General features: G+C 35.0%; 1 protein-coding gene across 1 annotated transcript; it reads right to left on the reverse strand.

Moving 5' to 3' along the window:
• Nucleotides 1-1,374: 1,374 nt before the first annotated feature.
• On the reverse strand, nt 1,375-3,122 carry LOC111372116 (protein ASPARTIC PROTEASE IN GUARD CELL 1-like). The gene has a single exon (XM_022994294.1). The coding sequence runs from the start codon at nt 2,932-2,934 to the stop codon at nt 1,480-1,482; it is 1,455 nt and encodes a 484-aa protein (XP_022850062.1). The 5' UTR covers nt 2,935-3,122; the 3' UTR covers nt 1,375-1,479.
• Nucleotides 3,123-15,543: the final 12,421 nt, after the last annotated feature.

Consider the following 15,543-nt stretch of genomic DNA (forward strand, 5'->3'; position numbering starts at 1 on the left):
TATATATATATATATATATATATATATATATATTCTAATTTCTTGAAAAATTGGATGATTGATAGATGAGTAATACTTACTGATCTTCCAAAATATATGGTTAAAATTAATATTTGACTTTAAAAATTATAATTTTAGAGGAAAATGAAAACCCAATGGATATAAAAGTTAAAATATAAATATTTGTGGAAGCTTCTTTTTTAATATTAAGCAATACCTTTTTTACATTCATATTCAGCAACATATTCATCAGGAAAAACTTTTTTTGTTTCGTTACTTTTTATAGATTTAACCACCCGTTTTTTTAAAATAAAAAAAAGGAGCAATTTGCAAATAATAATTAAAAAAAATAAAAATCAACATCACGGTGGGACTGATATCGTTAGGTAGGTGATTGAAGTAGGGTAAAGATAGCTACAAGCCAAAACAACTTGTCTACAATTATTTCAACGCTGGGACCATCTTTTGGGTTACAACATTAATATCTCACCTGTGCCTGCGGCTCAAAGCAAAATTCACTTACTATTACAAGGAGAGGAGCTATGTTGTCACGTCTACATTTGGGTGAGTGCGTCTTCTTTTGTTTGTTAATAAATAAAAGAATAATGTTTAAGTAACGATAGAACATTGATTTAAGTGACTATACATAATAAGTTCAATTAAATAAATAATGTGATAATATATTTAGGGCATATTTGATTGGTTCGAATTTCATGAAAATTGAAATTCGAATTCCACCTTCTTTTAATTTTGTGTGTTTGATAAGTTTTATTTTCCATGGAATTTGATTTTTTTAGTTGTCTTGAAAATTGGTATTTTTTTTGTTTTCAAGGAAAACTTTCCAACTTACCTTTTTTTTTCTTTTTTTTTTTTTGCAAGGGAAACAAATTCTAATTTTCATAAAAAATAAAGCCAAACAAGCCCCAAAAGTACTTTTATATCAACATTTTTCATGTGAAAAATTATACTAATCAAACAAAAAAATTGACAATTTCCAGAAAAACAATTTCTAAGCAATTCAATTTCCTTGAATTCGTTTTCTTTCCATCCAAATTTTATATTTACAATCAAACGACCCCTTAAGTGAACCTATCGTTTAATAACATACAATTATCATATAGATTGATGTTTAACACTAATGATATTAAATAATATTACTTTAAATGAAAATATGCATCTTAAGCTCTTGTTTGACAATTATTATTTTCACTTTTTTTTCACAAAATATTCATTTTCTCACATATTCACATGATTAAATATTCTACACATAAATTCAATTTTTTTTTAACCATAAATTCTTTTTAAAATCAAGTTTTATTTTTCTTGATTAAATGATGTGATGTTTGTTGACGTTTTACGTAGTATTAAAAAAAATAAAACTAGAAATATCATTTATTTATTATATGTAGAAAAACAAGAAGATATATTAATTGCGCCTTCATTTAAACCATACCTAACGCTACTTCCCCCATCCACCGGTTAACATTTATTTGGGCTAAATCCAACAACTTTATTAGCAAGATCGTAACTCACACGTGTCCCCTGCTGTTGAATATTACCGATGATAGACAGTGAACCTGAATTCGCAGCAAAAGCCAGGCAGAACTTTCCGGCAGAATCCACTGGAATTAAGTAATTATTCGGATGCAATTGCAGCGTTTTTCCGCCGGAAAAATGTAACGCCACCGTCGGCACGCTCACTTTTGTCAATGAAGATAAGTCGTAACACGTGTCGAACAGCGAGAAGCTGCTGGATGAGCGCAAGTGCTGACTCAGTTCAACGAATTTGTCTCGCAGTGCGTTGTACGCCTCCGTCCGCAACCGAGTCACCGCCGTACCGGAGTCTACAATGATCCCACCCCTTCCATTGCTGTCAATCTCGAAAGTGGATGCTGGGATTTGCAGCATCTGTGCGCCGACGCTCAGTCCGGTGAGGCCCACGTAGAAAAATGTGCTGATTCTCGAATTCGTGAGCAGCGGCGCGAGGACTGAGTCGCCGGGTCTCGCCGAGTTAAACTCCAGAGTCGAAGCTGAATTGGCGTCCCGGTCTACCAAACAGTACGAAAAGGAAGTGGCTTTGATTTGAGAAGGCAAAGACAAGGAGCCGCCCCCAAGGCCCAGCAAACCAGCAGCGCCGATGAACAAACCTTCGTTTTCGTGGCCACAGCCGATCGCCACGCCAGGGACAGATCCCGATCTCCCAAATGACACTGTTTCAGTGACGAAGTCCCCGACAGTATATGACCCGTCTCCGTAAGACACTTGATAAAGGCATGTGTCTGTGCGACAAGCCGAGACTTCAAGACTCGTGCACTGCGGTGCGTGGCATGTGAGGGCCTTGTAGGTAGAGGAAGCTGACGGATTGAATACCGGGTCGGATTGCTGGTAGCAATCGGAACATGGCGCGCACTGGAGCCAGCTGATGTCGCTGCCAGTGTCAATTACCATGTAGAATTCCTTAGCGGGTTGGCCCACCCCGATCCGGGTGAAGTACTCTCCGCTGCCTTGTCTTGTTCCCGAGGTTATAGGGGACTGGAGGTCTTCGGGTTGGACGACGGTGTCATAGACAGGCTTGAAATCGGAGCGTGAGTAGCCAGAAAGAGCGAGTTGGTGGTGAGAGTTGAGGGAATTGACGCGGGATGAGTCCCGAGCCAGTCGGGAGAGGGTGAGGGAAGTGTAATTATGGTTGTGAATAGGTTTTAGCAAAGAGGAGCGAGGGTGGAGAGAGAGTGAGAAAGAAGACGATGACGACGAAGAAGTAACGAGCTGTCCATAATCGAAAGTTTTACTCTTTGAAGAAAACACTTCACCTGCTTGCTGCAATGTAACGGAGACATCGAGTACCTGATGACTTTGTGATGGTAGAGAACGAGAAAGTACGACATGAAAGCATAAAAACGAGCAAAGAAGAGAAAAGACGATTTGTGGAAGCATTATTTTGGATGGAGATGGAGTTGTAGTGGTAGGGAAGAAATGAAGAACGGAGTTGGATTTTTATGGAGGATTTTAGTGCGGAAATAAAGGAGGGGGCCAGGGGGTGTCACGTAAGGCATGTTGAATTAGAAAAAGACCGCATTTAAATCGAGAGAGTGGCTCCAAAGTCAGTGACTTGGTGTTTACATACGTGAAAAGAATAGAAATCAAGATTGGACTTATTTACATTTTTGGATTTATTTTCTTGCAAGTTCATTCACGGTCTTTACATTCCACAAGATTGTTTGTTAGGCAATAAATTAATTAAAAAGAGTGTTTCTTTGCCCTTTGGCTTTTGTACTTTAGTTACTTTAGAGTTGGCAATATAAAGATAAGAGCATGTGTTTCAGTTTTGATTGAAATTCATGAAAATTTTCTAGCAAGTCACTTTTTTTGACATTTTTTTGTTAAATATGATCGTTCAATCAATCATGCAATTGACTGTAGTACTTTAAAGGTTCAATAATTAAGCTTAGGATTTTACTATTTGTACATCGAGAGTGTACACTCAGATGTACAACCCCTCACAATAGGGTGTTCCACCCAATAAAAAAACCACGGACTCCCTTTTAGTGAAAGGGTGTACATTGGGTAGCAAAACCCTTAAGCTTATGTTTAATCTTTATTTTTTTTAAAACTCATTTTCAACTATACATTTTCATATAAGATAATTTTACATGCAATCTCAATTTTTTTTTTTAATTACACATTCTTCAATAAAATACCATTCAAAAATATATTTTGACCCAAAAATGGGGCTAAAACAAGAGTTGAATATAGACAAAGTTGACGAAAAAGATTAGAGTGTCTAAATGAACTAGAAATACTCATTAACTGTGCTTAACTTAAGGATAATGACTATAGATGATTCAAAATTCATGTAAAGTGTGTGTCTAAATAGACTTGACGTTCTTGTAAACTTTGCTTATTTTAACGAGAATGCTTCAAAGATAATACGTAATACATTAAAAAAAAATGGATAAGAAATTTGATAACACCTTCGGATAGAAAAGCGTGTGTGTATATATATATATGGTCGACATATTTCACTTTATGCTTCTAGAAGAGATCTCCCAATCTAATATTCTGAATGAGCAGATGAATTCAGTTGCTATCTATTTTGAGGGGCATCACAATGATGGTGCAGCTACTTCATAAATACAAATTAATTATATTGCTGAAAATAAATGATTTGCTAAATTAAATTTATAAGTGTGCACAGTTTTCTTCCTTTTATTAAACTAAAACATAAGGTGGTTATATACGAAAAACAAATTTCGGAATATCAAGACAATGATAAAAAGGAGGTAGATTATCTATATTTGTTAATGACGTGGCAAAATTAGAACAACTTCATAGAAATTAGGGAGAGTAATTGCTGGAATTTAGGAAAAGTAAATAATAATTTCATGGATTGAAGTTTGGAGTGTATTGGAAAAGAATACATTGAGTTCTACCCCTTGGAGAGGATTACCCCTTTTATAGGTTTCCAAACTTGTTACCTGATTGCGCAAAGTCATATGAGCTCCAGTACTATTCCTAAAATGTATGCCGCCGCTCAATTTTGATGACTCTAATTGGTTGCTGAGGTTGACCAAATAGGTCATCACGATACCTAGGTCGTAGATGATCATGTTTGATCCCTAATTGGATAAAAATGAGATACTGATGTCATGGACACCGCATATCATCTTGGGAATGGTTGCCCAAGTGGTGGAGATGTCATATTGAAGATAGACGTTCAGAATTGTAATGATGATGTTTTTTTAGATGACAAGTGGACTTGGACCAAGCTGACCTAAGAGCCAATTAATTCGTCTTTCAAGTTTATAATGGTCGTCCTCGTAAGTGCACTTTTTAAGTTGAGGTATGTTTGGGCTTATTTAGATATCGAATGCCAACAAATGTCCCCCAAGGTAGGACTTAATTGTGTAAGGTTTGGACCTTTAGTTTCCTACTCTAGGGATGCATTAAATGTCTGTTTGGTTTGGATAAAGTCAAAGTCAGACAATCAATATTAGACACATATTTTAAGGGTCCCACGACTTTTCAATCATACATTTTAAAAACTTCTATTACAATCAACTAAAAAATCTAATTTTAATCCCCACCAAACACCCTTTAAATAAGAGTGTTCATGGATACACCTCTTCCTCTTTCTTGGTAACTTATGGGAGAAGTTTCTATTTAATGCAATCTCATCCCTCCATTTTCCTTTATTTATTATATCTCATGGTTTAGATTGGAACCCTTCACCTCCGCTTCCTTTAAATACCTACTTTTCCTTTTTCTTTAATTATTTTTCTTTAGTTTTCATTTCTCCTATCATCTCTTGATGAGTTCGGATGAAAGTAGGGTCCACATTTGGGTAAACAACCAAGAGGAATTCATCCATCCAAGTGAGTGAGTGAGTGCCCTCGTTTGGTTCGAGCATTCAAGAGATCCTATCTCCTATTTTCCTATTCATTGACTGTTCTAGTGGGATCATATTTCCTTATTTTGAGCCAGGTCTCTCAACTTAGCTCACCCAACCTATAAGAAGGCCAAACCAAGTAAGAATAGGTCATTTTAGGAATGAATCAGAGAAAGGGAACAAAGAAGAAAAGGTGGTTGGTGGTGGTGAATTTGGTGAGGTAGGGAATGGGAATGCATAAATATTTAGTCATTTGTGTCTTCTTGAAAATTAGGGCAGTGGTGAAGGTCAATTTATGTCTTAGCTTAGTAGATATTTGTATCCCTCCCTCGAACGATCACACCTATAATCCTACCGAGGGTTGTGGGGCTCTCAACTAGCCCTTTTTTCAGCTGGCCTCAGGATCTCATTTCTTCCTATATACATAGATTTTTTTCCTCTTTGGGAATTTTACCTACTCGGCTCCACTCGAATGGGTAGAGAACTCTTTTTAGATATTTATTGTTGGAGCATGAATAAAGTTTTCTTGAACTTACCATTGAATAATTGAACTCCCTATATAGTTTCAAAAAGGATGGGAACGACTCATCCTGGTATTACACAAATGTGAAGCCAAATATGGGGGGTTCATATTTTCTTTCCTCCATTAAGAGGTGGAGGAAATAATTTTTTTTTTTCAACAGGGGTGATTGGCACATCATCTCATACGAGGTGGGAAGGGATGAGGTAGTTTCCACCATAACAACAATTGAGTAAGCCTCAACCCTTTTAATTCTTGTAGCTTCAGATTTAGTTAATTGATTTGACCTTTTTTGCCTCCTTGCAATTTATTAGTACACTAGGATTACTTCAGAGTTAAAAGGAAAAAGAAAAGGTTGAACCCCAACCTTGAAGGTCCCTATCGCCTAGCCCCTAGAGCTTTGTGAGGAAGGTAAATCTCAGGATGTGCCCCATCAAGTCAGGGAACAAGAGCTGCCTACATTGCACCTATAAGGAGTCCAATTCCATATATCAAAAATTGAACCCCCACATCGCGGCTGCCAGCAAAGCGTAAGATAACATCACTCTTGTCCTTTGCACCACTGGACTATGCCCCGCGGGGCCTTCAGAGTTAAAAGGATATGATTGATAGAGGACATAGTTCACCTTGATTACAATTACAATGTTTTTTAGGCTCTGCTCCTTTCTACAAAATTTTTTCTTGTAATTTAGGTGAAGTTTTCCTACTTTGAGTTCGTCTGCATCTTCTTCATATATTTAGGATTTTGACCACAATCTTTCTATGTAGCCCTAGTCTCAAAATGTGGAATTTTAAAGAAGCTCGCCAATTTTAAATCCATCCAAGGGGCGAAAGAGAAAGATATCGATCGAGCCTAAGGTTTTTTAACTACCTACCTAGAACCTGAGCTTGCAGCTAAGGTTTAACTGGAAGAGGAAGTGAGAGAGATTAGGGCAATGGTATGATGATAAGTGTAGTTTCTACACTTATTCAACGTCTTAAAAGATTATATTGTACTCTTCTTTAAATAAAACACTACCTAACTAGTATTATATTACATTTTATAAGTAAAACTCGATGTTTGTTGAATAATTGGAAAAAAAGAATATAAAAATAGTGAAAAGGAGGCGAAATCCAAAAGTCGGGAACTAAATTGCAAAAAATTCATAAATGAGAGGGTGATGAATTGAAGATTGAAATGCCAAAGATTTAAGTGAATACAATTGGAAGATTAAGAAATAAGATTATAAGAGAAAGTGTCTGAAATAAAGCAAATTCAAAGTTGGTGGACAAAAGTGAAAATACTCAAAAGTTGTTATCAAACCTAACAATGAAGATTCGAGAGTGTTAAGGGTTAATTGGATAAGAAAAGAAGTCCTTTATGGAATATAGTTAAAGTATTAACACAATTCAATTTCCAACCGAAGAAGTTATGCTACGAATTTTTAGCTTCAAATTGAGACCCATTTTTCAGATAGTAAACTTTAAAATTGGAACATTGCTTCTACTGAATAATTGTAGCTCTTTGCATTATCTTTCTAATGCACTTTGAATCACCTCAATAGGATATCAGAAGAGAAAGATATGATCAAAACACTGAAAGCTTTTTGGCGAAAAGAAAATATATATATGCGGTCACATAGTGTTAATACAATGCAACCACATCCATGCTTTCAATGCTTTTGAGACCCATTATATTTCTTCTATACAACTGCTTTCATTTGTACCATGCGATCACCTAGTACTTTTCTAAGACGAGATTTTGTTTTCTTTTCCAATTGAAACTTTACTTTGGTAACAATCTTTTGGGTATCATTTAAATACCATAATCCGTTCAGAACGTGGGAGACCTAAGTTTTTTATCATTGAAGATCTCCCTAGACCTAAAAAATTCATAGATTCAACATATTTTGGAGGTAAAAAACGAGGCTAAATCATCATCATCAAAGGAATTGTGCAAGATTCTTGAACATTTTCCATTGAAAATCAAGATTAATTCTAGAAAGTGGATTTATCTACTTTCTTCCATATTTTTTCGATCCAGGCGATATATTTTCATTATTTCTTGTATAATTTAATAATTAAGATTATTGGTTAAGTTTTTCATTATATTAGATGAATGATGAATCCTGTTTTTGTTTATTTTAATTTAAGACAATTAATTTAGCAGTTCATAATTTTTCTTGATTGGTTTTGCATTCCCATTGAACTATTTGATTCCTTTTTCACTAATTAGACAGTAAGTTGCTTGTTGTAGTGTAGGAATATCCAAAATAAGTCTAGAATGCAATAAAATCAACACATGGGACATTGAGGAGTCAGGAGACATTGACCTTTCCATGTGCATGATGGTGAAGATCTTGCTTTTTTCCAAGACAACCTTCTAGTTCGAGAGGGCGACCCTACCTGCTCCTCAAACGGAGTTACTTTTCCCATTTCTTTCTTTTGGTTGCAGAGTTCTTTATTTCTAGCAATATAATCTTAAAGAGTATTGAAATGGAATCCCTTTATCGAGTAATTTTGGGTTCAAGCTCCTTAGTCAGGTTATTACAATTTTAAACTTCCTAACGAGCACAAGATAAATGTTATGGTTTAATCGAAATGTTGTGTACAGAATTTGACTAAGTTTTATAGTTAAGGCAAACTTAGTTCGGACTACTAGACAGCTATCTTGTTTCTCGTCAAAATTTCATACGAAGATTTGTCTAAGTAGTTTAGCACTTACAACCTTAACTTTGGCTGGTAAGGAGTAGTACTTAGTTTTCTATTGCAATTTTGCCTAGGGAATTTAACTAAGTGCTGCAGCTTGAGCACACTAGTTCAACTGCTAGAGAGCTATCTTATTTTTCATTGACATTCCATTTTAGGACTTATCTAAGTGTTATAGCAATTAAAAACTTAGCTTTAGCTATTGAGGAGCACACCTTAGTTTTTTATTGAAATTTTGTTTACAAAATTTGACTAAGTGTTGCAGCTCAAGCAAACTTAGTTCTAATTGCTAGAGAGTTGTCCTGTTTTCGGATGAAATTTCGTTTGAGGATTCTTCTAAATGTTGAAACACTTACAACCTTAGCTTTGGCTATTGATGAGTAGGTCTTGGTTTTTTTGTTGAAATTTGGTAGTGAATTTGGCTAAGTATTGTAGCTCAGGTAAACCTAGTTCATATGTAACGCCCCGACTGGCATGGATCGAAACTTCATAAGATTAACAATAACTTAACCGTAAATTTATTTAACTATATTTTTAATGGAAGATATAAAGATTAAATTTTAGAATTTAATTGAAGAATTTTTTTAAACAATAATTCAGTACCAAAAGAAAACAATTTCAAAAATATTTTTAGAATGGGTTCCATACATGTAACGACTATTGACATGAAATATTTGTTAAAACTTAAAAAGCAATGTTGTTGTTTCAGTTTTTCCCTCAAACGGTAGTTGTCAAAATAAATTCATTTGCTTAACTATCGATCTTGAAACTTCATTAAATTTTTATGTAAAGTGGAAAACTAATTACAATATGATATAGTCAAAAATTAGCTTCTGTCGGCATCATATGAGGTACTAAAATATTTTTCAAAAGTCGACAGTAACCAGGTTGAAAGGTTAACCGGTGATGTTCACTTAAAATGACATAAAAATCCACAGATATCGGATTGACATGATTACAAGTTCATTCAATAGCTAACTTATGAAGCTATCCAACACCACTGACTTTATATAAAAATACCAAGTAACGAAAGAGTTATAAATTTTTGAAGATGAGGCAAAAACTGAATTTTTAAGAAACAGCAAACTTCAATTTTTGTTTTTATTTTTTTTGTAAACGGTGGTTTGTAAATTTATTCCTATGACACATATCTAAGATAAATTTATTCATAAAAAATGTTCATAGAATAGAGCTACACAAAGCATCCATAGAAATATAATTTAAAGAAAACGTAAACATTTCATAATCAATTAAAGATATTAAATCACCGGTTTCTCCATGACATGTCGCATTATCCTTCACCATCATCCACGCCCCAAGGAAAATCTATTTAACCTATAGGAAGGGAATTAACCCATGAGTTTGAGACTCAATAAATATCATCTGTGCATTTCATTATCAAATTAAAATTTCAAACTATAAATTCATACCATCGCACGTAGATGGATTTTCGGCAAAATTCAATTACTATAGCATTATCATAACACGTAGAGCCAAAAAATGATCATTCAAATTGTTATAGTGACGAAGCACCGTACCCGGATATACCATTTCATTCAAACATTTATCGAAAATCATAATTTAAAAAACGAAATAAACACTTGCACCTCTACCTGCTTTGAATTTTCTTAGATATCAATGAACAAAATGTAGAAAGCATTTCTTCTTCTCACCCTTGTTATTTCCTTAGCTTAACTTGACATGAAATATATATATTTTTTGAGAGGAAATTCGGATTTGAGGAGGGGTGTAATGAAAAAGTGATCTTCCACTTTTTGTAACCTTTCTTTTTAATGAAAAACTAAATTTGTAGTTGTATTATCATTAAGTATGTTAAATTGGGTCTTTAACTAAGAATTTGAAGAGTTTCTAAGAAATAAAAATAATTCATAAATTTTCTTTTATAAAAACATCTACATGATGATTCAAATCTAGGTTGCCTATATGAAATACCATGTAGATGACCATTAAGACAACACAGTTATTCAATAATTCTTTGTGCTCAAATTTACTTAAACTTAATCTCTTAAATTTTTGGGCATTTAATTAACTTATGGCTTGAGTTTTCAAAATTTTAAATGGGTTGAGCTTCCATAGCTCGTTTCTTGAATGGGCTAGGCTCTTGGTGCTAGATCATCACAAAATAATAACCTAATTTTATTTTATTTCTCGGGCTTCTACATCCCTTACACCTTAAACAAAATTTCGTCCTCGAAATTTATCTTATGGATAAGCAAAGAGTGTCGGATATTTGTCTTTGACTTTTTCTTCTCTTTCCCAAGTAGATTCTTCTACTCCATGATCTACTCTATGATTATTCCATTGCACTTTGACCAGTTGAATCTCCTTGTTCTGTAATTTATGTACCTTTCGATCCAGTATTTTAATCGATAATTCCTCATAAGATGAATCTTTTTGTACTTACAGGGGTTGATAATTGACCATGTGATTATGATCATGCACATACTTCCTGATCATCGATATATGAAACATGTTGTAAACGATGATAGTTCAGGCGACAAAGCTAATCAATGAGCCACTTTTTTGACCCTTTCAAGTACTTCAAAAGGTTCAATATAACGGGGTCGTAGTTCGTCTTTCTTGCCGAACCTAAGTACACACTTTATTGGTGTCACCTTTAGAAAAACTTTCTCTCCAACTTCAAATTCCAAGTCTTTTCTTCTGGTATCTGCATAGCACTTTTGTCTATCTTGAGCTGCCTTTATCCTAGTACGAATCTTGTCAACAGCTTCGACCATCCTTTCAATGATCTCTAGTCCCAAAACTCTCTTTTCTTCAACTTCATCCCAATGAACAGGCGATCTGCATCTTCTACCATATAGAGTTTATACGGTGCCATTCCAATAGTTTTCTGAAACATATTATTATATGCAAATTTCACCAAAGTTAGATATGTTTTCCAACTACCTCCTAGATCCAGAACGCAGGCTCTTAGCATATCTTTTAAAGTTTGAATGGTCCTTTCAGATTGACCATCGAATTGAGTGTGATATGTCGTACTGAAATGCAGTTTCGTTCTCATAGCTTCTTGTAAACTCTTCCAAAACGTTGACGTAAATCTCGGGTCTATATCAGGCATCATGGACACGGGGACACCTTACAATCTTACAATCTCTCTAATATACAACTACGCCAGCTGATCTAAACTAAATGTCATTTTTACTGGAAGAAAATGGGCGGACTTTGGTTAGACAATCCACTATAACCCATATAGCATTGTGTCTTCTTGCTAATTTTGGAAATACAACCACAAAGTCTATTGTGATATTTTTCCACTTCCATTCAGGTATGTCCAATGGATTTAACAATCCTGTCAGTCTTTGATGTTTTGCTTTAACTTGTTGACACACTATGTATTTTGCCACAAATGAGCCTATACTTCTGTTGATATTCCTCCATCAAAATGTATCTCGAAGGTCTCGATACATTTTCATTCCACCAAGATATGTGGTGTACGGGGTAGAATGAGCCTCTTTCAATATCTCCTTCCTCAAAACTTCATCCTTAGGTATACAAATTCGTGCTTTAAACATTAGTGCCTGATCCGCAACTATTTCAAAATCCTTCCCTTATTAATACCAATTTCGTTCTTGATTTTCTGCAAGAATGAGTCTTTGCTCTGTGCCTCTATGATCTGATCTCTAAGAGAAGGTCGAACCACCAAAGTTGCTAAATGAGCGGTGACTTGTTCTAGTGTCGTAATCACTTTGATTCACAGATTTTTCAAGTCTTTGATCAACTCCATTGGAATAGTAGTAATGATGACAACTGTCCCATCGACTTTCTGCTTAGAGCATCAGCAACAACATTAACCTTACTTGAATGATAATGAATAGTACAATCATAATCATTTACTAGTTCCAACCATTGTCTCTGTCTTATATTCAACTCTTTCTGTGTGAAGAAATACTTGAGACTCTTATGATCCGTGTAAATGTTGTACTTTCCTCTATATAGGTAATGGCGTCATATCTTTAATGTATGGACCATCGCTATAAGTTCTAGATCGTTCGTAGGGTAGTTCTGCTCATGTTACTTCAATTGTCTTGATGCATAGGCAATTACTTTTCCATGTTGAGTACACATCCCAAACCTTATTTGGATGTATTATTATGTATAACAAACCCTTCCGAACCTTCAGGTTTGGTTAATACGGGTGTTGTAACCAATCGTTGCTTTAACTCCTGAAAACTTTACTCACATTTATCTGTCCATTGAAACTTTACTCCATTCCTTGTCACTTGTGTCATTGGTCCAGCTATTTTGAAAAATCCTTCGATAAATCTCTAATAGTACCCAGCCAATCCCAGAAAACTTCGAACTTCGCCAGCATTAATCAGTGTTTTTCAATTAGTTACCGCTTCCAATTTTACTAGATCTACTTCAATTCCTCGGGCAGTAACTACATGATCGAGAAATCCAACTCGTTCAAGCTAAAATTCACACTTTTTAAATTTTGCGTAAAACTTTTCCTCACGCAATGTATCTAACGCTATTCTAAAATGTTCTTCATGTTGATCTTTACTCTTGGAGTAAACCAGAATGTCATCAATGAAGACTAGAACAAATTTATCCAAATATTGATGAAATACTCTATTCATCAGATCCATGAACACTGTGGAGCATTTGTCAATCCGAATGGCATAACCGTGAACTAGTAATTCCATAAAGAGTTTTGAAAGCTATCTTAGGTATATCACTTTTCTTAATCCTCAATTGATGATATCCAGATCGTAAATCGATCTTGAAAAATACCTTAGCCCCTTTCAATTGATCAAACAAATCCTCGATACTCACGAAGGATACCTTTTTTTGATAGTCAAAAGGTTTAGCTCCCGATAGTCTATACAATTCCGCATACCTCCATCTTTCTTCTTTACAAACCATACCGGTGCACCCCATGCTGATACACTTGGTCCAATAAAGCCAATGTCTAACAGTTCTTGTAACTGGATTTTCAACTCTTGAAGTTCTTTTAGGGCCATTCTATATGGAGCTCTAGATACTGGTGCTGCTCCGGGAACCAAATCTATTGTGAATTCCACTTGTCTATCTAGTGAAATAGCAGGTAGCTCTTTTGGAAACACATCTATAAATTCGTGTACCACCGATACTTTCATAATCTTTATCATTGTCAGTTTTTCTCCAGAGATATTAAATAGAAATCCTTGAGATGTTTCTTTTCTCAACATTTTCTCAATTTGTAAGGCCGATACTAATTGGAGGTAGGGTTTGGTTTTATTCTAGGGAAAGAAAATTGTTCATTTCCTAGTTTTTGAAAAGACACTTCCCTTTTTCTACAACGATAGTTGCATAATTATATCTTAACCAATCCATGCTCAAAATCACATCAAAATCTTTCATTTCTATCACGTACAAGTCAGCTTCAAATGTTTTTCCCTCAATTTTAAGATTCACCGACCTAGAAATCTGATTTGTGTTCAATGTTCTGCCTGAGGGAATACAAACTTCTAGTGTACTTTCTGACTTATCACAATTAATACTAAATTTAACAATAAAAGATGTTGATACAAAAGAGTGAGTAGTTCCTGAATCAAATAGTACATTAGTAGGTGTATCAGATATCAGTAATATACTTGCTATCACATTTAAGTTCTTCTCTGCATCCTTTTGAGTCATTGTAAAAACTCGTGCTTTCCCCTTCTTGTTCTGATCAATGTTATCATCCTTTTTCTGAGCAAATGTGGGATAATCCTTAGCAATATGTCCTGATTTACCGTACCAAAAGTAAGCATTCTTTCCATACAAGCATTCTCCTTGATGAGGCTTACCACACTTAGGGCAAGGTACAACTGCAGCTACTATGGCCTTACTAGCATTAGGTCTGATATTAGTCTTCTTATTTTGCCATTTACCTTTTCCTTTATCTTGACCATTCCACTTTCTCTTTCCAACTTGCCTATTGTCTTGCTGGTTGTACAATTAACGATGTTGCTCTGGATTTGCCTTCTGATACCAAATAGCGTGAGCTTGTTCCAGCATCTTATGGTGTGATATGAAACGATGTGACATAAGAATCATGCTTATGTTTAGGTTTAACCCTTGTTCAAACCTTCAAGTCTTCTTAATTTCCGTGTCCACCAGGTGCAGTGCATACCTTAAGAGTTGGTTGAATTTTCGCTCATAATCAGTCAGAGACATATTACGCTGCTTAAGCTGAAGGAATTCGCTCTCCTTAAAATCCCTTAAAGACTAAGGAAATACTTGTCCATTACTTTTTACTTGAATTGTTGCCCAAGTTAATGCCAATGCTACTAAGAGTCCTAGTTCGGGGCATTGAATCCCACCAGTGACTTGCATCACCGGTAAACATAAACTTCTCCCACTAGACCTTTTGGGCATTAGTGCAGTCTATGAATTAAAAATTCGTTCTAACTTACTAAGCAATTTCTCAACTACTAGCATTGAAGGTAGGGACTTATGCCTTTGTAAAATTTAATAATTAATTTTTTTAAATAAATGATAAATCCCCATAATCTCTACTCGTTTCACTCTTGATCTTATTGTAGGTCCTCATCTTCTTCTTCGTTAGTATTTGTCACAATTAGTAGTACGACTTTATCATCTAAGTCACTAATCGATTTAGATCCACGTGAAAGATAACATCACCAATCTTAGTCTCTCAATTTTGGATACATGCATTGCAAAAACCTCAAAGTCAAGTACCTTAGGTTCACTTTCCAAATTTTGGGATAGCATATTTTTTTATATAAGCTTCCCAATTGGTTTCTCATGAGGTAAAAGAGTTTCTAGCTAATGACCTATTGCTTGTTAGTCATTAATCCTATAATCCTCATTCTTCGCATTTAGTCAGTCTCAGTACACACTTCGTATGTGATTGTCAAGGTCTACAGAATCGTCTGTCTCAAAATCTTGGTAAGCACGTATATTTAACTCCTATTATCTA

This window comes from Olea europaea, chromosome 23 (genome assembly GCF_002742605.1).
Source record: "Olea europaea var. sylvestris chromosome 23, O_europaea_v1, whole genome shotgun sequence".
Lineage (NCBI taxonomy): Eukaryota > Viridiplantae > Streptophyta > Magnoliopsida > Lamiales > Oleaceae > Olea > Olea europaea.

Bases quoted from the DNA above. Each gene is read 5' to 3' on its own strand.
- LOC111372116 (XM_022994294.1), bottom strand. From the start codon at position 2,934: ATGCTTCCACAAATCGTCTTTTCTCTTCTTTGCTCGTTTTTATGCTTT.